The sequence below is a fragment of the Macrotis lagotis genome, chromosome X, assembly GCF_037893015.1.
Source record: "Macrotis lagotis isolate mMagLag1 chromosome X, bilby.v1.9.chrom.fasta, whole genome shotgun sequence".
NCBI lineage: Eukaryota > Metazoa > Chordata > Mammalia > Peramelemorphia > Peramelidae > Macrotis > Macrotis lagotis.
Window position 1 is genome coordinate 587,009,926 of NC_133666.1, and position 22,992 is coordinate 587,032,917.

At 36.4% G+C, this 22,992-nt stretch overlaps 1 protein-coding gene across 1 annotated transcript in view; it reads left to right on the forward strand.

Moving 5' to 3' along the window:
• The window catches only part of FER1L6 (fer-1 like family member 6), a 211,186-nt gene that overhangs the window by 102,248 nt on the left and 85,946 nt on the right, over nt 1-22,992 (forward strand). Inside the window, 1 exon segment of the mRNA XM_074202128.1 lies at nt 17,686-17,835. Within this exon segment, the coding sequence (XP_074058229.1) occupies nt 17,686-17,835 (150 nt within the window).

Genomic DNA, 22,992 nt, shown 5'->3' on the forward strand with positions numbered 1-22,992 from the left:
TCCCTTGATGCTCCTAACCACTCCAGTAGGTAGGTACTCTTATTAGTGCCATTTTATGGTTGCAAAACTGAGACATAGAGAGGTTAAGTGACTTGCCAAGGTCACAATAGCTACTAAGTATTTGACTCAGGATTTGAACTCAGGTCTTTATTGAAGATCCCACACACTTTTAACTTCACCAAGCTGTGATAATAGTACCAAGGCAGTTTATGGAAACAGTAACACTATTAGTGTTACCATTTTTTGTATTTTATTCTAACTGTCCCTTAGCTCAGAGCCACTATAGGTAGCCTTCTGCTTTAAGTAAGCCCATTATATGAAATTCCCCCCCCCCAAAAAAAAAACTAAATAGGAAGGGGACTTAGTGCAGTGAATTAGAATACTGGAATAGGAGTCAAGATATCTTGAGTTCTAATCCTAACACACACACACACACACACACACACACACTCACACATGTACATATATATGTATATGTATCTCTATAAATCTATCTTTATATCTATCTATATATCTATCTATATCTATATCTATCTATACATATATATATATATATATGTATATATATGGGTCTCGAGTCAGAAAGACCTCAGTTCAAATCTGGTTACAGACATTTACTACCTTTGTGACCCTGGGCAAATCATTTAAGTCTGTTTGCCTCAGGTTCTTCATATGTGTGTATGTAAATATATATATATATATATATCTTTATATACACATATATACATATATATGTGTGTGTGTGTGTATATCTATCTATCTATCTATTTATCTATATCTATGACTTTGGGCAAGTCACTTACCCTCTCTCAGCCTCAATTTCCTCATCTATAAAATGGAGTTAATAAGATAATAATAGCAACAACAGGGTTGTTGGGAGGATCCAATGAGATACCATACTTAAATGTTTTATAAACTTTAAGGTAGAGACCATCTCTCTTTCTCTCTCTTTCTCTCTCTCTCTCTCTCTCTCTCTCTCTCTCTCTCTCTCTTTCTCATATATGTATATCTACATCTATATCTATATATTAGACATTATTATTCTTGTTGCCCTTTTATAAACTTTTTTCAATTTATAAAATAATTCATCTGAATATTAATTAACCTGAAGGCAATAAACTTCCCTAGCATATCTGTCTTTATTCAAAAGACCCTTTCATCTAAGTTCTCTTTACTGACATAAATTGCAACCCTTTTGCCCCATAATAGTCAGTCCTCTTGAGTTACAGTTTTGGTGATGAACCTTCAGATCCTAGCTTGACTGATTCTCAGACTGTAGACTCTCAAGCGGATTCATTGCCTACCCTGCCTTTAAAGTCTTTCCGGCTCAATTGGGCTTTGTGTTCCATTGGCTTAGTTTTCTATGAAATAGGATCATCTCTAATCCATGGAAAGGCATTAAGAGAAGAATTAGTGGGCATATTTATTATTCATTCCATTTATGTGGCCCAATGTTTGAATACGGGACATAGAGTCAGAAAACCTTGAATTTAAATCATACTTCAGATATTTATTAGCTGCTTGACCTAGATTAAGTCACTTAATCATTCAGCCTTAGTTTCTTCATATATATAAAATGGGTATAATAGCAATTACCTAGATTTTTGTGAGGTTCAAGTGAGATTATGTATGCAAAGTTCTTTGCAAACCTTAAAGTACTATATAGGTGGTAGTGATTATTATTGTTATTTTGATTATTCATAAATAATAAGAATGTTAATAATGTTTCATCTATACAGTTCTATATAGATCTGTTACAAATTACAAGACATTCTACATACATTATGACTTTTGATCCTCACATACAACACATGAATTGGGTTGTGTGACTATTGTTCCCTATTTTTAAGGATGAGGAAACTAAGAATCACAGGAGAAATTGCTTGCACAAGGTCAAATGGCTTAGTAAGTAACAAATGAGACTACATGGCAAGTCTATTGGCTCTAAGGTCAATATTATTTTTCTCATACATTGAATTGATTGAATTGACAAAAATCCAGTTGATAGCATCTCAATTGGTCAAAGGAAGAAAGAATACTCAAATTCTCATAAATGAGTACAGAAATTTTACTCAATAGGGAAATTGGGTAGTTAGGTGGCACATCAGGGCTAGTGCCAGGAAGACCTGAGTTCAGATCCAACCTCAGACACTTAGCTGTATAACCTTGGACAAGTCACTCAATCCTATTTTCCTCTATTTTCCCAGCTATAAAATGAACTGAAAGAAAAAACTAGCAAAGCACTATGCTTCCCAAGAAACCTTAAATGGGGTAATAAAAAATGATCTCAGGGGCAGCTAGGTGTCACAGTGAATAGAGCACTGGCCCTGGAGTCAGGAGTACCTGAGTTCCTATATGACTTCAGACACTTAATAACTACCTAGCTGTGTGTCCTTGGGCAAGCCATTTAACCCCATTGCCTTGCAAAAAAAAAAAAAAGATCCCATTTTTTATTTGGGAATACAGGCTTTAACGAAGTACATATCTTTGGTATACTTTGTATGAATGATATGACTGAACAACAGTCATATCAGGAAGGAACGGGGAGGGAAGACAAGGGAGAATAAGAAGGAAGGTGGTACAAAGAAGAGACTGATCTAAAAGAAAACAAACTCTAAGAATGTACAAAAATATTTTAGCAGATCTTTCTGAATCTAAGGGGATATGGCTTTCTGATAATGTATTCACTGTGCAATGTAAAGTACAAGAGTACTTTGCAGAGATTTATAGAGTATCAGAGTTTGACAGGAGCCTATCTGTGCCTGAAAAACAAGCCTCTCTACATTCTGCATTTTTGTTACAATAGCAAGAGCCTTAGGTGGGAAAGCAGTGGATTCAAATCCAATAGACAGTCACTCCAAAATCTTTGGGTCTTGCAGTCCACTTGGATAAAATAAAGGGCTTCTGCATTCCCTTCCAGCTCCCAAATCTTATGAACTTATAATTGTTGATTAAGGGAGCCTCATTGTTGTTGTAGTTGTTGTTGCTACTGGGAGATGGCTCAATGACTAGACCTCTGGGTCTGGAGGCAGGAAAACCTGAGTTCAAATGTTACACTCACTGCCTTTGTGACCCTGGGCAGATCATTGAAGTCTCTTTGCCTCAGGTTCTTCATATGTAAAATGAACTGGGGAGGGAAATGGCAAACCTCTGCAACCTTTGTCAATAAAACCCCAAATGGGGTCAGGAAGAGTTGGACAGGACAGAAATGACTCCACGACAAGAACAAGAACAACAACAAAAGACAGAAAGAGGGGGGGTACCAACTTCTGAATTGTATAGATATTCTCTAAACAAAAGAATTAAAAAATTATAAGACCAAGATTTAGAGATAGAATTGATTTTAAAGGTCACTTGCAAATAGTCTGATTTTTACAGAGATGCTAAACATTTTGTCTAGGGCCACACAGGAAGTAAATAAACAGATCTCTTGACTCCAAATCTGACATTCTTTTCACTGCACCAAAGGTTGCTCTTCATTTTTTCAATTGCTGATTGAAATTATTATCTTCTTAAAAAGGAAATCAAGTTATACATAATAGAGATCTACTGTTCTGAATATAATAAGCATAACCTTATTATAAGCATTGTCTTTTTCTTTTGTACTATGTGTGTACAGATATCCATTTTATTTGGTGTTTAAGTTAAAAATAAAAACATTTTTAAACCAAAAAATTATAACACAAAGGTTTCCATCTAATTGAATAGTTTCCTATTTTGTTCACAATTTATATTTTTCCTTCCTCTGCACAGATGGACTTCTTCTGAATTTTCTTTTCATTATGGCAAACACTAAAACTGCAAGTGAAAATGCTGTGAAAAATGCACCACAATTTTTAAATGTTTTGGGATCACTAGAGAGGCCTCATCATTAATTCAGTCTTTACATTCTGCTATATTTTTTCCTAGCCAAATCCATAAACATCACATTCATTTCTTATCTCCTTTCTTGAAAAATATATTTTCTCTTTTCTCAATATGAAACCATACATACTTTCCTGAAAGATGTTTGAGTGTGATTCTCTTGGAATAGCTCAGTAGCATTCTGGGAGATGATGTTTTTTAACTAAACTAGAAGTTGTTATTGTTGTTTATTGTTATTGAAATAAGACATAAGAAATGGAAAAAAGGGCCGTAGGCTTATTTAATTTTTTTGATTAATTCAACAATACAATTTTATAAGCATCCATTAAGAGACTGTTCTGTGTCAAGCACTATGCCAGGTAAAGCATGAAGGATATATAAATGAATAATCACATAATCTCTGCCCTCTTACAATCCAATAAAAAGGATAAGACATCTAGATAAATAAGTATAATAGGGGGCGGCTAGGTGGTGCAATGGATAGAGCACCGGTGCTGGAGTCAGGAGTACCTGAGTTTAAATCTGACCTCAGACACTTAATAATTACCTAGTTGTGTGGCCTTGGGCAAGCTACTTAACCCCATTGTCTCGGAAAATCTAAAAAAAAGTATAATAGGAGGTAAAATGTGAGAGGGGCAAAGGAAGGGCTAGGAAAAGGGTTATGAAAAACTTCAAGAGGGAGAGATCATTTTAATCTAAGGAATCAGGGGTAGAAACAGAAAGAGAAAGAGAGAGAAGAAAGAAAGGATGGATAAAGGAAGAAAAGAAGAAAAGGAAGAAGCAGAAGAAATGAAGAAAAAGAAGGGAGGGAAGAAGGAAGGAAAGGAAAGAGAGATAGAGGGAAAGGGAGATGAAGGGAAGGAAGGGGAGAAGCATGATGGAAGGAAAGGAATGAGAAAGAGAGAAATAGAGGGTCCTCACTCAGTACAGTGACATGGAGGTGGCGGGGAGAGTCTATCTAAACATTTCACAATTTAACCAAAGTTTAAATAGGGGAGAGGGAGGGAGGGAGGGAGGGAGAGAGAGAGAGAGAGAGAGAGAGAGAGAGAGAGAGAGAGAGAGAGAGAGAGAGAGAGAGAGAGAGAGAGAGAGAATGGGGATGATATATAGTACAAAATGAATGAACTTAAACAAAGAGATCCTAGAATACAATCTACTAATATAATTATGGACAGGCAGATGGAGCATGCTAGTCATGAGTTCAAACATTCAATAAGTTTCGCAGACTCTCAGAGCTATAGAGGAGGGATGCTGAGGGGCCATAAAAGGCTAAACTGAGTAGAGTGACATGATCAGAGCAGCACATTGATACTGGAGCTGAAATATGGACTATATAGTTGGTAGGGGTAGAATGAAAGTCAAAAAGAGGAGTTAGAAGGTTATTTCATGGGGCAGCTAGGTGGCACAGTAGATAGAACACTAACCCTAGAATCAGGAGGACCTGAGTTTGAATTTGAATTCAGCCTCAGACACAATACTTACTTAGCTGTGTAACCTTGGGCAAGTCTCTTAACCCCATGGCTTTGCAAAAGCAAGAAAAGTTATTACAGTGTTCTTGGCTGGAAGCAAAGTGGGCTTGAGCTTGAATGGCTGCTGTAACAATAGCAGGGAATGTTCCAGTGGAAGGAAGAAAGTATCAAGGAATGGTCCAATGAATGTGAGAGAAATTGCAGTGGTAAATAATGATACAATTTCAATTTAATTCAAGAGTATTTGTTGACTTTACAACTTATTGGATATGTGGAGTGAATGATTTGCTCTAGGGGATCAGAAGGATTTGTGGAAAAGCACTCACGAATGTAATCTTTGTAAGAAAAATAGGTTAATAATAAGAGGAAAAAAAGTTAGTAAATGGAAGGAAAGAAATTTATGAAGGTATTGATGTATGAACAAGAAGCAACAGGCAATTTGCCAGAAAAGTTCTCCAGGGTAGTTTCTAGAAAGATTTCACTTCTAGCAAGTATGGAAAACTTAACATGACCTGAATCAAGGTTGTGTTCTTTATAGCCCAGCCAAGGCCAAGTGACTTCTATATGTATTCCAAGTACTCTGCCTTCTAGGAGAGAAAGTCAAAGGGCTAAAGGAAAATATTTCTACTCTCTAGATTATAGAAAAGAAGGAACTATTCCTCTAAAAATGGAGGAAAGCATGAAAAAGAAAAAGAGAAAAAAAATCTAAAGAGGCAGAAAGGGAGTCTTAACCTTTATTTAGTGGTTGGAGAGTGGAAGTATGTCATAAAGAGGAAAAAGGGAAGGAGAAACTATAGAATACTTAGTGGCTACTTGGATCTAAATCTCCCCCTTTTAACTGTGAGCTCTTTGAAAGTCTTTTGAGTGTCTTTTGCCTTTCTATAATCTCCAATTCTTAACATAGTTAAAATATACTTGATACATTGTTGCTGTTGTTGTTTAGCTTTTTCAGTTGTGTCTGATTTTTTGAGACCCCATTTGAGGTTTTCTTGGCAAAAATGCTGTAGTGTTTTTCCATTTCCTTCTCTAGTTCATTTTACAGATTAAGAAACAGACAAATAGAATTAAATGTCTTGCCCAGGATCAGGTAGTTACTAAGAGGACAGATTTGAATTCAAGATGAGTCTTCCTGACTTCAGGACTACAACTCTATCCATTTGTCCCACTTAGCTGCTAGCATCTAGTAGGTGCTTAATTAATGATTGTTTAGTGACTGACTGAGCTATGGGGTTCTTTTCAAAGAGAAGGGAAGATGATTGAATGAATTAAGAAAACAAAACATTTATTAAGAGATTACTGGAGTTGGGAACTACTAAAACATAAGCAGAGGCAGTCCTTGTCCTCAAGAAACTTTTATTCAAATGGGGGAGGGGTGACTGCATATAAAGGAATACCAGGCAAGTCTACTTTAGTCTGGGAAGAGATAGGGATAGTAGGGGTTTATAAAACAGTAGATTGACATAGTTCCATCCACTAACAATGGCAGAGTTGGTTTGATCATGATTCATGGTTCTAGAATTTAGGTTCCAAAACATAGAGCTTTGCTAGAATAGTGGCTTAGGAGAGATAGACAGCAGGGCCTTAGGATGGCATTTCTCTTTATATATCAAGATGGCTCATGAAATCATCTTTTGTGTTCTCTACTTTTTTTCCTTCACTGCCATTTTAACTCCAGCTGCCTGGTGAAACATAAACTAGTTGCAAGAAAGGGGGCTCTCCTTAGTTATAATCCCCGTACCTTTGAGCACATCTGTCCCTTGCTAGGTCTGAGATCTTGTCTTCAAAGGAGAGATGATTTTGTGGTTTGTACAGGTGTCATCAAAGGAAATGTCATTCATTGACAGAGGAAGAGGAGCTAAATAATGGGGATTGGAGACTGTCTATTGAAATGTGTTTAGGCAACTATTTGTTGATCCAAATTTAACAATAATTGTCCTCCCAACGCATGTCAGTGGATTAATTCAAGAAGTTTCCTGATCAACTTAATGAGGTCATTGCGAGATTAATTTTTGCTTGAAATTTTGCCTACATTCTTATAAGGAGTATGTGGGCCATCCCTATTGAGACATTAAGGAAGTTTGCTGGGCAGTGGTGATGAATTGTTTGGCTTGGCTGTTGTAGTATAAATATATCAGTTCTGAGCGTATATAAAAAAGGGAATCACTTTAAGAAGCTTATTTATTTTGCTGTCTTTTGATGAAATCCTAAGAGAGATGAGCAGAGAGGACAATGTCAGAATTAAAAGCAGCTGTGTGATCGTGACCCCTCAGCATCCAGCTGTACAGCTTTACAAATCACATCCCTCCAGAAGTCACTAATGATGAAGAAACATTGCTATTGCTTATACTCTCACAACTCAGTATAGATACTGAAACCCTGACTTCTAAAAACTGAGATCCAGTTTCAGAGAAGTAGTGGCATAACCTCTTAGCCCTAGGGTTGCAAATGTGGATTGAATACATTTAAATTGAATCTCAGACTTGCAGCACAGAGTTGAGAGCTCCCGAATTCCATTGCCTTGTTACTAGAACCAGACTCCTAAAAGAAGAGGATTTTGCATCTGCTCCTATAGTAGGAGAACAATAAGGGAATGAGCCATGCTAGAAGGTAAAAAAAGACATGGAATTTTCCCTCCACTACTATTCAGACTTATGTTAAATCTGATGGGAAGGGAATTATTTCTTCCTCACCCCTCCCCTTATTTATTTATGTGACAATTACATGCAAAGAAATTTTTCAATATTCATCCTTTTGAAAACTTTTGAGTTTCACATATTTTCACCATCCTCCCTGTCCACACCCCCTCTATGGCAGCAAACAATTTGATGTAGTTTGGACATGTATAATCATGTTTAACATATTTCTCCATTAGTCAAGCTATGAAAGAACTAGACCTAAGGGGGGAAGACATGAAAAAGAAAGAAAAGATATAAAAGAAATTTTTATAAGTGAACATAGTATGCTTTGTTCTGTATTCAGAATATATACTCCTTTAATGGATGTGGATGGCATTTTCCTTAACAGGTTTCTCCCAATTGTTCTTCATCATGAAATGATTGATAAAAGTTGAATCCATCATAGTTGACCATCTCACAATGTTGCTATGAGTGTGCATAATTTTTTTTGGTTCTTCTGACTTCAATCAGCATCAGTTCATGCAAATCTTTCCATGCTTTTTCTGAAATTAGACTGCTCCTGATTTCTTACAGAATAATAGTACTCCACATTCAATTTTGAACAATGTATAGCATGGAAACAATGTAAAGACTATCAGACTGTCTTTTGTGGGGTGTGGGGGGAGGGAAGCAAGATTGGGGGGAAAATTGTAAACTCAAAAAATTCAAAATTCAAAAACAGAATAATAGTACTCCATGAATACCATAGTTTGTTCAGTCATTCCCCAATTGGTGGGCATCCCCTCAATTTCTAATTCTTTGCCATTACAAAAAGAGCTACTATAAATATTTTTATGCATGTGTTCTCTTTTTTGTGTTCTCTTTGGAATATAGACATAGTAGTAGTAGTAATACTGGATCAAAGGGAATATTGCCCTTCGTTCATAGTTCCAAATTCCTCTCCAGAATGGTTAAATCAGTTCACAGATCCACCAACACTGCATTAATATCCCATTTTTCCCATATTCTCTCCAACATTGATCATTTTCCTTTTCTGTTATTTTAGCCAATATGATTAGTGTGAGGTGATACCACAGAGTAGTTGTAATTTGCATTTCCCCAATCGATAATGACTGGAGCATTTTTTCATATGATTATAGATAGTCCTAGTTTCTTCTTCTGAAAACTGCTTGTTCATATCCTTTGACCATTTCTCAGTTGGAGAATGACTTGTATTCTTATAAGTTTGATTCAGTTCTCTATATATTTTAGAACCAAATTCTTTATCATTTCCCATCTTTCCTTCTAATCTTGATTGCATTGATTCTATTTGTACAAGAACTGTTTAATTTAATGTTGTCAAAATTATCTGTTCTATAATTTATTATGTTGTCTGTCTCTTCTTTGGTCATAAATTCTCCCCATTCCATAGATCTAAAAGACTATTCCTTGTTCTCTTAATTGACTGATGGTATCACCTTTTATGTCTAAATCCTATATTCATTTCAACTTTATCTTGCTGTGAGATGTTTATCTGTGCCTAGTCTTTGCCATACTATTATCCACATTTCCCAGCAGGTTTTGTCAAATAGTGAGTTCTTATTCCAGAAGCTAGAGTGTTGGGTTCATAAAACAGTATATTACTATAGTCATAGTTTATTTTAATACCTAATCTATGCCACTGGGATTCACTTCTCTATTTCTTAACCAGTACTAGAGACTTTTGATGAATGCTGCTTTATAATATAGTTTTAGATTTGGTTTGGCTAGGCCATCTTCTTTGCATTTTTTTTCATTAGTTCCCTGAATTAAGTTCCCTTGATGTTTTGATGTCCAAATGAATTTTGTTACTATTTTTTCTAGCTCTACAAAATAATTTTTGGTAGTTTGGTTGGTATGGCACTAAGTAATTTAATGTAGGTATAATTGTGTTAAAGCTGATAAATCCTGACTATGAATTCCTGGTATTCAAATTGGTTCTTTTTGATTGCTTACAGTACTTTTCTATTCTTTAGCTGAGAATTCTGAAATTTGGCTACACTTTTCCTTGGTGTTTTTATTTTGAGATCTCTTTCTGTGTCTAATTGATGGAATTTTGGGGGTGGTTGTAAGGCAGTGGGGTTAAATGACTTGACCAAGGTCGCACAGCTAGGTAATTAGTAAGTGTCTGAGGTGGATTTGAGCTCAGGTTCTCCTGTCTCCTGGACCAGTGCTCTATCCATTGTGCCACCTAGCTGCCCCAATTGATGGATTCTTTCAAGGACTATTTTTTTCATGTTCTAGGATATTAGGGCAGTTTTCCATGATAATTCCCTGAAAAATATTGTCCAGGGCCTTTTTCTGATTGTGGCTTTCAGGTGGACTAATAATTTGTATGTTACCTCTCCTTTTCAGGTCCTTTCCCTAAAAAGTACTTTACATTTTCTTCTATTTTTTTTGAACTTTTTGGTTTTGTTGATGGAGTCATTCATTTCATTTGACCAGTTCTAGTATTTAGGGTTTTATTTTCCTTAGGTAGCTTTTTTGATTCCTTTTCTAGTTGATTAATTTTATTTTAAATAAATTGCTTTCCTTTTCCAGCTGATCAATTTTACTTCTAAAATTATAATTTTCTTTAGCTATTTTTCATAGTTTTCCTGAATGATTCTTAAATCTTTTCTTCCTCTTTCATCTTCTTTTCTGTGGTTTTAAAAATCTCTTTTAAGGTTTTTCAAGGGATCTTTTTGAATGGAGACTAATTCTTCAACTCCTTTGAGTCTTCACAAATAAGCATTTTTGTTACTGCTTTATTCTTCTGAAGTGACATTTTTATTGCCCCTATTGGAATAGTGAATATTAGTGCTTTTTTTTTTGCTCACTGTGACAATTGAATTTGATTCCTGTCATCAGGGTGTATAGTCTCAAAACTATTTTTGCTGGGGGCCAGGGTTCTTGTCTCTGTGTTTCTGCTCTGGCATTTCTGGTTTTTCCTGGGTGCTCCCTGTGTTAGAGTAGCTCAAGGCTATATCAGCATTCCAGGGCTTGAAATCTCATACTCTGATCTGAAGTTGGGGTGTTTTTCTGCTGGCATAGCTTCCCTGGAACTTGACTGCACTGTGGCTAAAAGCCTCTCTCTGACTCCCCAGCTCTTCCATCTTTACTGGACTAAATTCCATTTTACCCACAAGACAATCCTGTTCCTGAAGATCCTCCAAGGTATCACAGTGAAAAGCTGTTTCATTGTTTTTTTTTTGTTTGTTTGTTTGTTTTTGTGGATTCTGGTTTTTTAGGATCTGTTTAGAGGCTTCCATTAAAAGTTGTTTTGGGAAAACTCCAGGTTTCCACCACCATCTTGGCTCTGCTCAGGAAGTCCTAGAGTTATTTCTAGAACAATCATTGGTTGCATTCATTCTGGGAGTATCGAAAGATTATAGAGACCTGTGTGCACTTCTGTGTTAAAGGTGTGATTCTTCAGAATGTTAACGACAGGGACTTGTCTCTCTAACAAGTTAATTGGTCTTCCAAGGGGAGTCTTAAATACATGGAATAAGTCCCCATTCCAGGAGGAGTCTGAGAAATTGTATGGGGTCCTAGGAGAAAAGTAGGATACATTAAAGATGAAGAATTTTATTAATTGTTTATAAACTGTTTTGTATCCTTTTCTTTCCATAGGGTGAAATAAAAATTTTACTGTGTCTGTTTAACCTTGTTATCTTGAATGGGTTGCATGGGAGCTGAGAAACTTTTTACCCATTCCTGTGGAGACCTAAGAATAAACTATTTTCAAGCTATAATCCTGAGGCTTACAACTCTGATTGGCATTAAAAAAATTGAAAGAGATGATTTTTGGAGCTACATTTGTGATTAAATCCTACCCACTTAAGCAGTGGGCACTGGGCTTTGAATACTCATATATGTAAGATGTGAGAAAGAACCACCTAGATTTTATAAAATGAATGACTGCAGCTCATTTTTGGTGTTTCTCATAGGCATAAATATTTCCAGAGTGAATTGCTAAAGATTTCAGTCACATATTTATCTTCTTGTCCGAGGAACACACTTAATCAAATGAATAAGTATTGATTAAATATGGAATGCTTCAGGAATTTGCATGTCATCTTTGGGTAGGACCCAATGCTATTTGACTAGGATAGGAATCATGCTCACATTCCCTGTACCATTCCAATTTTAGGATATGTGTTCCAAAGCCATCATGAATAAGCATTTATTAAATGAGCAACTAGGCAGTACAGTAGGTAGAGTGCCTGCTCCTGAAGTCAGGAGGATCTGAGTTCAAATTTGGCCTCAGTCACTAGCTGTTTTTCCAGGGTCAAGTCAGGGTCATCTCCAGTTATCCTGAAACATATATGGCCACTGGACCCAAGTAGAGCTGGAGAGAAAGTAAGGCTGGTGACTTAGCACCATACTCCCTTAACTCAAATTCAATTCATATGCTTGCCATGGCTTCATCTCCCTGATATGATAATCATCATCATCATCATCATCATTTATTATATATCTATTATATGAGCTAGGTTCTGGAGATGAGAGACAAAAGTCAACAGTCTCATGCACCCAGTGAGACAATGTACACATTGAACATCTGTAAAACAAGTTTATACATCTATCTATCTATCTATCTATCTATCTATCTATCTATCTATCTATATGGTAGATTCAACATAAGTCAAGATAATTTTGAGGGAAAGCACTGGCAGCTGGAAGATTAGGAAATAGGGAAGAAAATTAGGGATTCTATGTGAAAAGGGGTGAGAAAGGAATGCATTATAAGGAAACATGGGAGACATCCTGAGAAAGGAGATGGAATATTGTCAATAAACATTTATTAAGTATCCACTATGTCCCAGACAGTATGCTAATCCTGGGAGACCCCCAAAAAAGGGCCTTCTGGAACTCACAATCCAGTGGAACGTTTTGTATACAGAAAAGGTTAGCTGGAAGATAGAATGAGTGAAGAGATCTAATGAATAATAGACCTGGAAAGGTAGGCTGGGGTCATATTAGATAGGAATTTGAATGAGAAATAGAGAAGATTGTATGTTATCCTAGAGGCAATAGGAAGTTGCTATAACTTTTAAATAGTGGGAGCTGCATATTAACCTTCTTGCTTAGCATATTACTTTGACAGCTCTGTGAAAGATAGATTGGAGAGGGGAGATCTCTAACTGGATCCAAACAGAAAAGGGGAACCAGGAAGAAACTGCTCTGATGATGAGCTTTCCACTAATATAAATGCTTATCTCATGAGACAGCTTTTCTGCTATTCAATTTCTGGGTATATCTCTTCACAGATCTCATGTCCAATTTCTTCATACTTCCATAGTTACTAGATTGTGTCTTCTGCTACAGTATATTTTGGGATTGTGGTGGCTCTCTGATATCATCAATTAATAGTATATCCTCCAGTGTAATAGATTGCAACCCATCCACTCCTTTTCATTCTGTGTGACTCATATTCCTGGTTTCCACAGGGATCCAATAATGATCTTTTAAATGTACTGATATTATGTAGCTCCCAGTGTAATATGTGGACACACTCCCTACATCTTTTCTTTTTGTTTATAAAATAATAATTTTCCCAATCACATGTAAAGACAATTTTTAACATTAATTTTCTGGTAAAATTTGGGGTTCTAAATTTTCTTCCTCCCTCTATACCCATCTCCTCCTTAAGACAGTAATGACTGTGTAAAATTGACTTCTATTTAAGTTCATGATGTGAAAGAATAAACAGACCAAAAAAAATGAAAAAATCAACAACAAAGAAAGTATAAAAAAATATCATTTTATTTATAGTCAATTCCATCAGTTGCATTTCTGGATTGTATTCTTCATCATGAATCCTTTGGAATTGACTTAGAATAGCTAAGTCATTCACAGTTGATCAATATACAATAATTGCTGTTATTGTGTCTAATTTTCTCTTCACTTTACTCTGCAACAGTTTATGCAAGTTTTTCCCAGGCTTTTCTGATATTTTCAGTTTGTCATTTTTTTTTAGGTTTTTGCAAGGCAAATGGGGTTAAGTGGCTTGCCCAAGGCCACACAGCTAGGTAATTATTAAGTGTCTGAGACTGGGTTTGAACCCAGGTACTCCTGACTTTATTCACTGTGCCACCTAGCCGCCCCTGTCATTTTTTTTATAGCACCATAATATTCCATCACAATCATATACCAAAACTTGTTCAGTCATTACACTAATTGAGATCCATTTCCTTTTCCAGTCATGCATCTCTCTTTTACATCCTTCTGAACAGCTACTCATTGATAATGTATTGTAACTTGATTTGGAGTATTTATTTGATATTTACTCATCTATAAATATGTTCCACACCCCCTACTTGTGGAAATTAAAGGCCTTGATGATAGAGACTTTCCCTTTTGTTTTTATTACAGTGCCTGAAATGTAGCAGTTACACAATAAATGCTTGTTCATTAATTAGTCAATTAATTCATTAGAAGAAAAATACATCACTATTCTTACAATCTCTCCATCCTTTTCAATCCTCTCCAATCTCTGAGGTTTATAACCTTATCCCTAATGCCATATATACAATAAGTTATCAGTGCCATCTCTACTATCCCAAGCTCTCTTCCATCTAAGCCCTTCTGCCCAATCACACAGCTACCATCTTAGTTGAAGCCTTCATCACTTCCTGATGTCTGTCCTTCATTCTCAAAGACCATACCTTCAGGGAGATGATGCTATGACATATACATAAATTGGATTTAAATAAGGGGATGTTGAGTTCAGTCACTGGTTTCATTCTCTTCTCTACAGCCATTTGGGTCCAGTGACTAGATATGAATCAGGATGTCTAGACGTGGCCCTGAATGCAAGTCAACTAGGTGATGCAGTGTATAGAGTGCCAGCCCTTTAGTCAAAAGGACCTGAGTTCAAATCCAGCTTTAGACACTCTGCACTTACCAGTTGTGTGACCTTGGGCAAATCCTAGATTATTGTGACCTAATTGGTCTCCCTGCCTCAAGTCCCAATCCCTCCAGAATATTGTACATATTGCTGCCAAAGGAATTTTCCTTAAATGTAGATCTGACCATGGGGTTCTTTTACTCAAGAAACTCTAGTGGCTTCCTAATCACTTACAGGATAAACTATACATTTCTCTCTAACTTTTAAGGCCTCATATAATCCTTTTCCATTGAATCGTCTAAGCTTCATTAACCATCAATTCCTCATTTCATACTCAATGAGCGTCAAACTGGCCTTCCCTTTTTTCTCATGCATAGCACTCCAATTCTATCTCCATATGTTTGCACTGATCTATATCCCCTATCTAGAATGTACTCCTTGCTTTCCTCTATCTCAAAGGTACTCTTTTCCTTTAAAATAAAGCTCAAGTGCTATCCTCTGCATAAACTTTTTATGGCAGAAATTATTTCAAATTACTTTGTGTGTATGTATGTGCATACACACTTACATAGTCTACTTTTATGCACACACACATATATATATATATTTATATTCATGTATACACATATAATTTTGGGTTCATGGGTATGTAGATACATATGCATATAATGGATGTTTAATACATACTCAATTGAAAAACATCTAAAAATTAGAGAGATCTGAATATTTAATGACTGCCTCAGGAAGTCATGTGAATTGTCTCTGGAAGTTTCTAAATAGAGACTGAATAAATGGCAAAATCTGACCTAGGAATAGACAGGAATCCTCTCTAAAGCACTCTTGGTAAGTGGTTATCTAGCCTCCACTTGAACACCTCCAATGACATTATTGGAGGGGATTCTTGTTAATGATAAAGGTAGTTTAGCTAGATGATCTCCAAGGTACATTTTAACTTAGAGTCCATGGTTTTATGATAGGGATTGGGTCTGTGAATTCATTGATAGAGGGAAAATCTGGATGAGGAAATTTTCCTTATCAGTATTGGCCCTGGCCTTCTCTGTAACTTAAAGTCAGAGAATTACCTAGAGTACTGATATATTAAGTGATTCATCCAGGATCACCCACCAAGTATATATCAAAGACTTAATTTGAATCCAAGTCATTCTGGCTTCAAGGCCAGCCCTCTATTTGATACATCTTACAGTGATTAGTAGAAAGAGCTTTAAATTTGCCATTAGCAGAAACTATAAAGAATTATCTTGAGATAGCTATTTGGTGAAGTGGATAGAGAACTAGATAGATCATCAGAAGGTCCTGAGTTCAAATGTGATTTTAATGAGATCCTGGGCAAATCACTTAATTTTTGTCTGCCTCAATTTTTTTCATCTATAAAATAGAAATAACAATAGTATTCACTTCCCATTGTTGTTGTGAGGATAAAGAGAGATGTTATTTGTAGAACACTACAGAAATACTATTATTACCTAAACATCAGCTATAATAATTATTACTTTTAAAAATAGTCCACAACATTATTCATTTCCATCAAGATAATTCCTTCCCATTCTATTTAAATCCCTTCAGAGAGTTAAGTTTTTTCCCCTCCATAAAATTAAGGACTGAATATGTCTAATTGAGGATAGGGCTCCATGGGGTTGGGTTGGGCATGGGCTAAGGGGGCATGAAGAGTCTGCATTCTATCCTTCATTGTCAATGGTGGATCTGAGTCCAGTGTGTTATCTGGTTCTCCAGGACCTCATTCTCTCTCTTTGGTCTGAGCCTACTTTGAGAGGAGAGAGGAACATCAAGTTTTACTTCTCTTTAGTTCTGTGTTTATAGCAGAACCCTAGATCCAGATTCTTTAAGAATGTGTATGTGTGCATTTGTCTTTGTGTCTAAGAAGAACCTTATGTAGTCATCTTTTATATTTGATAAAATCTGTGCCCCATCCAGGAGACACATTTATGTGAGCATAGCTCCCAGGTACCAAATCAGGGACCTGATCATGCACCCTAAATGCCATATCCTGGTAGAGTGTAAGCTCCTTTAGGGCAGGGACTGTTGAATATTTGCCTCTATGCCTATCAGTAGTTGACACTTCTTTAGTTAGTTAGGATTGAAGTAAGGGTGAAGGGGAAGTGTTTTTTTCCCCTATAGGGAACCTTCAGGTAAAAAGTTGTCTCTACCTAATGCAAATAGCCAATTGTTCCACAACTTATCATTCTGGAAAGTTTCCTGGGACACTGATTGATAATTTAGATGATTTGATTGGGGTCTCAGAACTAATTTGGTGTCAGAAGTGGGATTCCACCACCTTCTTGTCATTCGAAGGAGATTTTCCTACCTACTTAGTTTTTGTTTTTGTTTTCTTGCAAGGCTATGGTGAAGTGGATAGAGAGCTAGATGGATTATCAGTCTATTATTATAGACTTGCCCAAGGTCACACAACCAGATAGTTATTAAGTGTCTGAGGTCAGATTTGAACTCAGGTCCTCCTGACTCCCTGACTGGTGCTTTATCCACTGTGCCACTTAGTCACCCCTTCCTACCTACTTGGTGAATACAATGGCTTAAAATGTTCTTGGATCTCCTTTGTCTTTTCCTTGGGCACATATATTTATGAGCAATCACTGAACAAATTTCCATTTCTTGACTCTAGGGTTTGTGGAGACAGATAATGGAAGAAAAGCTAGCAGAAAAAGGAGAGGGGATCCCTGGAAAATGTTACCAATAGAAATGGAAATGCCATGGGCCCTAAAAATTAAGGATCATGAATAAGGATCATGTTTAGAAGGACTTTAATAGGATTGGAAGGTCACCAAGTGATGTCATTGATAACAAGGAAAAATTGTTTTGTTTTCCCTAGGGGAAACCAGAATATTTAGGTTCCACTGTGGCTGCTCCCATTGTGAAACTTGTGGACCATGAGTATGAACCACCCAGACTTTCCTATCATCCAATTTTTTGTGGCCATCTTGATGGAGGGGACCTCCTTGCAGTCTTTGAACTTTTGCAAGTAAGTGATCAAATACTTCTCTTAAGACAACACCAGATATCAGCATTTAGTATGTCTTTGACTTTATTTCAGGGATGAGTACCAGACTGCCACAGGTACCCATTCTGGTCCTAGGCAGTTTTATTTGCTTTCTGCTAATTCAGGTACCTCTTCTGAGACAAAGTTCCTGCACCTATTGTGTAAAGTAATAATGATCCCTCTTCAGCCCTCTTTAAGCCTTATATGCTGAAGTTTGGTGAAAGAACCTATGCTTACCATTACCTTTCCATGATTTTATAGCCTTATATCCTCACCTCTCTTAGCCTTTGCTTGCTATGTTATATTGATTCAAGAAACTATGGTTTGACAGAATGAATTCTATCCCCTTTCACTAACTTAGGTCTCAGCATCTCATTAAGTCTTCCTAAATTGTTGTGGTCAAAATAATGCATCACAATTTAAAAAAATTATTTTTAAGGCAATAGGGTTAAGTGACTTGCCCAAGGTCACACAGCTAGGTAATTTTAAATATCTGAGTCCAGATTTGAACTCAGGTTCTCCTGACCCCATGGACAATATTCTATCCACTCTACCACCTAGCTGACCCATACATCACAATTTGATGTTAAATTTCTTTACACTTGACTTTGCAGGTCTTTGGGCAGCTAGGTGTGGCAATGGATAGAGTACTGGGCCTGTAGTCAGGAAGACCTGAGTTCAATCTGGCCTCAAATACTTATAAACTGTGTGACCCCAGGCAAGTTATTTAACTCAGTTTGCCTCAGTTTCTTCATTTATAACACGAGTTGGAAAAAGAAATTGCAAACCACTCTAGTATCTTTGTCATGAAAATCCCAAATGGGATCATGAAGAATTACATACAACTGAAACTGGATGCAACTCAACAAGAAATCAAAGAATCAGTAAGGGGAAAATGAGATGCAAGAATTTCTCCTTGGGTAAGGTGACTATCCAAAAGCTAGGGAGGCTTGTCATTACATGAATACATTAAGTAACATTTCACATAAACATTATTACTCTTTAAGAACTACTTTCTTTAAAGCATTAAGAGATTCAATTTTGGATATAGTATCATTTCTGTTTCTAAAAACAGTATAACCATAATGTATTTGAATTCAAGTCATCATTCTATCCCTACATTTGAAAATTAATTTCATTCAGATGGTCCCTTTCATTAAAAATGTCTCTCAAGACAACAATTTTCTTTTGTTTTGATTTGTGGATGTTCTAAAGTCTAATGGCATGATTCAAACATTTCAATGCTTTTTATAAGCAAAGGAGCAAGATTCATCTTGCTTCCATAAGTTTCTTGAAAATGTTGTTGTTATTGAGTAATTTTTCAGACATGTTGGTCTCTTTGTGACCCCACTTGGGATTTTCTTGGCCAAGATTCTGGAATGGTTTTCCATTTCTTTCTTCAACTCATTTTATAACTGTACAGATTGAAGCAAAGAGGGTTAAGTGACTTGCCCAGAGTCACCCAGATAATGACTGAAGCTGGATGTGAACTCAAGTCTTCCTGACTCCAGACCTGGCACTTTATGTACCGTGCCACCTTGCTGCCCCATGTCTTAAAGACATATCCAAAGATATGGGGAAATTTCCTTCTCTTTTCCTCAAAATAAAACAAGGACCATACTCTATGCTAGGATGAGGCTCCATTTCAATAGCCTCAAATTGAAGACACTTATTAGGTGGTTAAAATTTGCAGTCCTGTGACACATATGAAGATGCATAAGACATAGTTTTTGCTTTTGAGAAGTTTTTTTACTCTAATATGGGAAATAAGAGCAAAGAATCATAATCTTAGAATAGAAGAGTTCTTAAAGACCATCGAGTCCAATCCCCTCATTTTACAGGTGAAGTGCCAGCGTGAATTTCCCAAGGTCAAACAAGGGGTGAGATTCAGAACTACTGTTTCAAACCTGGTCCTCTGAGTTCAAATTTGATGCTCTTTCCACTACACTATCATGTCTCCATTTCAATCCAAGTCAATAAACATTTATTAAGCACCTACTAGGTGCTAAGTACTATGCTAAGCATTTGGTATACAAATAAAAGAAAAAAGAACATTCTAGTCCCTGTTCTCTAAGGCAGTCACAGTCTAATTGACTTCAACAAATAGTCCCCTCTGACAAATCATCATTTCCATGCCATCATTTTCATTCAATCTCTCCCTTTCTCCTGGTTCATTTAATATAGCCTACAAACAAGCCCATGGTACTCTCTCCTGAAAAAAAAAACCCTCTAAATCTATCATTCCATATTTCTTCTACCATTTGAAGTCAAACTTCTTAAAATTGGTGCTTTCACTTTCTTCTCACTCTTTTTATTAACTCCTTACAATTCAACTTCCAATGTTATTCCATCAGAACTTCTATCTCCAAAGTTATTAATGAACTTAGTTTTCATTGAATTTAGTTTTTCTTTATGCTCATTCTCTTTGATTTTTCTGAAACCTTCGATAATGTTGATCCCCCTCTCCTTGACACTTTCTCATCTCTAGGCTTTCAGGACCACACCCCCCCCCCTCCTGATTTTCCTTCTGGCCCTTTGACCAGTCCTCTATCTTCTTTGCTGGATTTTCTTCTATATCTTACTCTCTCTAATCATAGGTCTCCCTCTCCCTCTCCCTCCTCCTCCCCATCCTCCTCCCCCCTTCCTCTCAGTGATTTCATCAGTGCCAATGGTGATGATCCTCAAATCTGCCTACCCTACCCAAATATCTCTTGAATCTCCGACTGTTTTTCAGCCCTCTTAACCTAGGTGTCCAGTAGACATCTTAAATTCAACATGCTCCAAAAGAGAACTTATTATTTTGTTCTTTTAAACCCATCCTCTATCCTATCTTCTCTATTATTGTTGTTGGCAACATCACCTGCCCAGTCCCTTGGGCTCATAACCTAGGATCATCCTGTATTCTTCACTATCTCATATTGTTGCCTTGGTCTGTTGATTTTAACCTTGTATCATCTCTCACCACTCTGGTGCAGGCCCCTATTATCTCATACCTGCTGCAATACCCTGCTGATGAATCTACCTGTCTCAAGTCTCTCCCCACTCTCATCTATCAACCGTTCAGTTGTTAAAGTGATCTTAAAGCTTAGGTATGTCCATGTCACTCTCCTGCTCAACAAACTCCAATGACTTCCTAGTATCTACAGGATCACATACAACATGCTCTTTTTTGGTCTTCAAAACTTTTATAAACTAGATCCTCCCTCATTTTCCAATCTACTTATATCTTTCTCTCTACCATATACTCTTTGATCCTGTGACACTGGCATTCTGACTGTTCAGTGAATAAGATACTACACCTATTGGCTCTGGGTATTTTTCTTTGGCTAACTCCAAGGTGGAATACTCTCAATCTTTGCTCCACCTAGCTTTCTTTAATAAAAGTCCCTTTTTACTAGAAGCCTCCTTCAAACCATCTTAATTATAAAGCCTTACCTCTTAATGGCTTTCTATTTATTCTATATTTTGTTTATACTGTATATATTTATTTGCATGTGGTTCCCCTTATTAGATTGTAAACTCCTTGAGGGGAGGGACTTTCTTTTGCCTCTTTTTGTATCCCCCCCCATAGCATGGTCCTTGATATATTATAAATCTGTAATAGATGTTAACTGATTGAAAAATCTAAAATATAAATTAAACTACAGTAAGTTTATGAGATGGTTATGAACAAAATGGTGTATGAGATCAGAGGAAGTTAACATCATTTTTCATTTGGGGGAGTGTGAGTACAGCATGAGTAAAGGGGGAATCATAGCTCCTATAGTGAAAAGAATGACATTCTGAGACAAATGTCCTACATGGGTGCTATTTCTAGTTCTTAACTAGGAAACCAGGGTTATGTAACCTCTGTTTTCTCATTCGTATACTCAATTCAATTCTAGTACAATTCAGTAAATAGATATTAAAGTCAAAGGCAGTGTGCTTTACAGGGAGCAAAGTAACTCCCAAGGTCACACACACACACACACACACACACACAAACAAATGAAGCCTTCCCTACCCTAAAGAATTTTACATTTTATTGAAGAGAGGGAAGGGAACAGATGATAATCACAATTATTACTGATTTTGTTAGGAAAATATAATCACAATTATAACTGATTTTGTTGTTGTTGATGTACAGTCATATCTGACTCTTTATGACCCCATTTGAGATTTTTCTTGACTAAGATACTAGAGTGGTTTGCCATTTCCCTCTCATTTTATAGATGAGGAAACTGAGACAAAGAACATTAAGTAATTTGCCCAAGGTCACACAGTTTGTAAGTGTCTAAGGGCAGATTTTAAATTATAAAGATGATATTCCTGACTCCAGGTCTGATACTTTATCCATTGCACTACCTAGCTGGTCAGCAGATTATCTAGTGCTTTAAAGTTTATAAAGCACTTTATCTACATTATCTCATTTATCTCAGTAAATCAGTGGGCAAAAATGGTAAGTACCAAGTCTCTCATTTTATGGATGAAAAAAACTAGAGCATGTACATATTCAAATGAACATAAAGTAACCTGAGAGAAACTATGAGAATCAAGAAAGTCATTGAGTAGGAAAGAAAATCTTAGCTTTGAAGAAAATTCACTTTAAGACAGAAATGAGGAGGAAGAAAACTGAAGACATTAGCTATCTGGCAGTTTCATTGGTAAGTTCTCCTGAAATGTACTATTTTAAGAAAAAAAAACATTTTATCTTTCATTCTTCAAACTTCATCACCTCCACCTTGACCTCCTCCCACATTTCCACTCTTTTTTATGTGTTGTTCTCTGTGCTAGAATGGAAGCTCCTTGAAGTCTCCATATTTATAACATGAGCTCTTAGCATCATGATTGGAACATTGTTAGGCCTTAATAAATGCTTATTGATTGACTTATGCAATGCATGATAGTTGGTCTGGATCATGAATTGCATGATAGTTGGTCTGGTATGAATGGGGAATAGTTTAGAATAAGTCTGGCAAGTCAGGCGGGACCCAAATTGTGGAGAGTCATACATTTCAGGCAAAGACTTTTGTAGTAGAATGATAGATATCCATTTAGGCTTCTTTGCTTCTTTGTTTGTTTGGACAGACATACCTTGAAAAAAAAATACAGGGTGTTCCAAAAAGACATATTGAATTTTAAAGTTTTAATAGTTTTAAA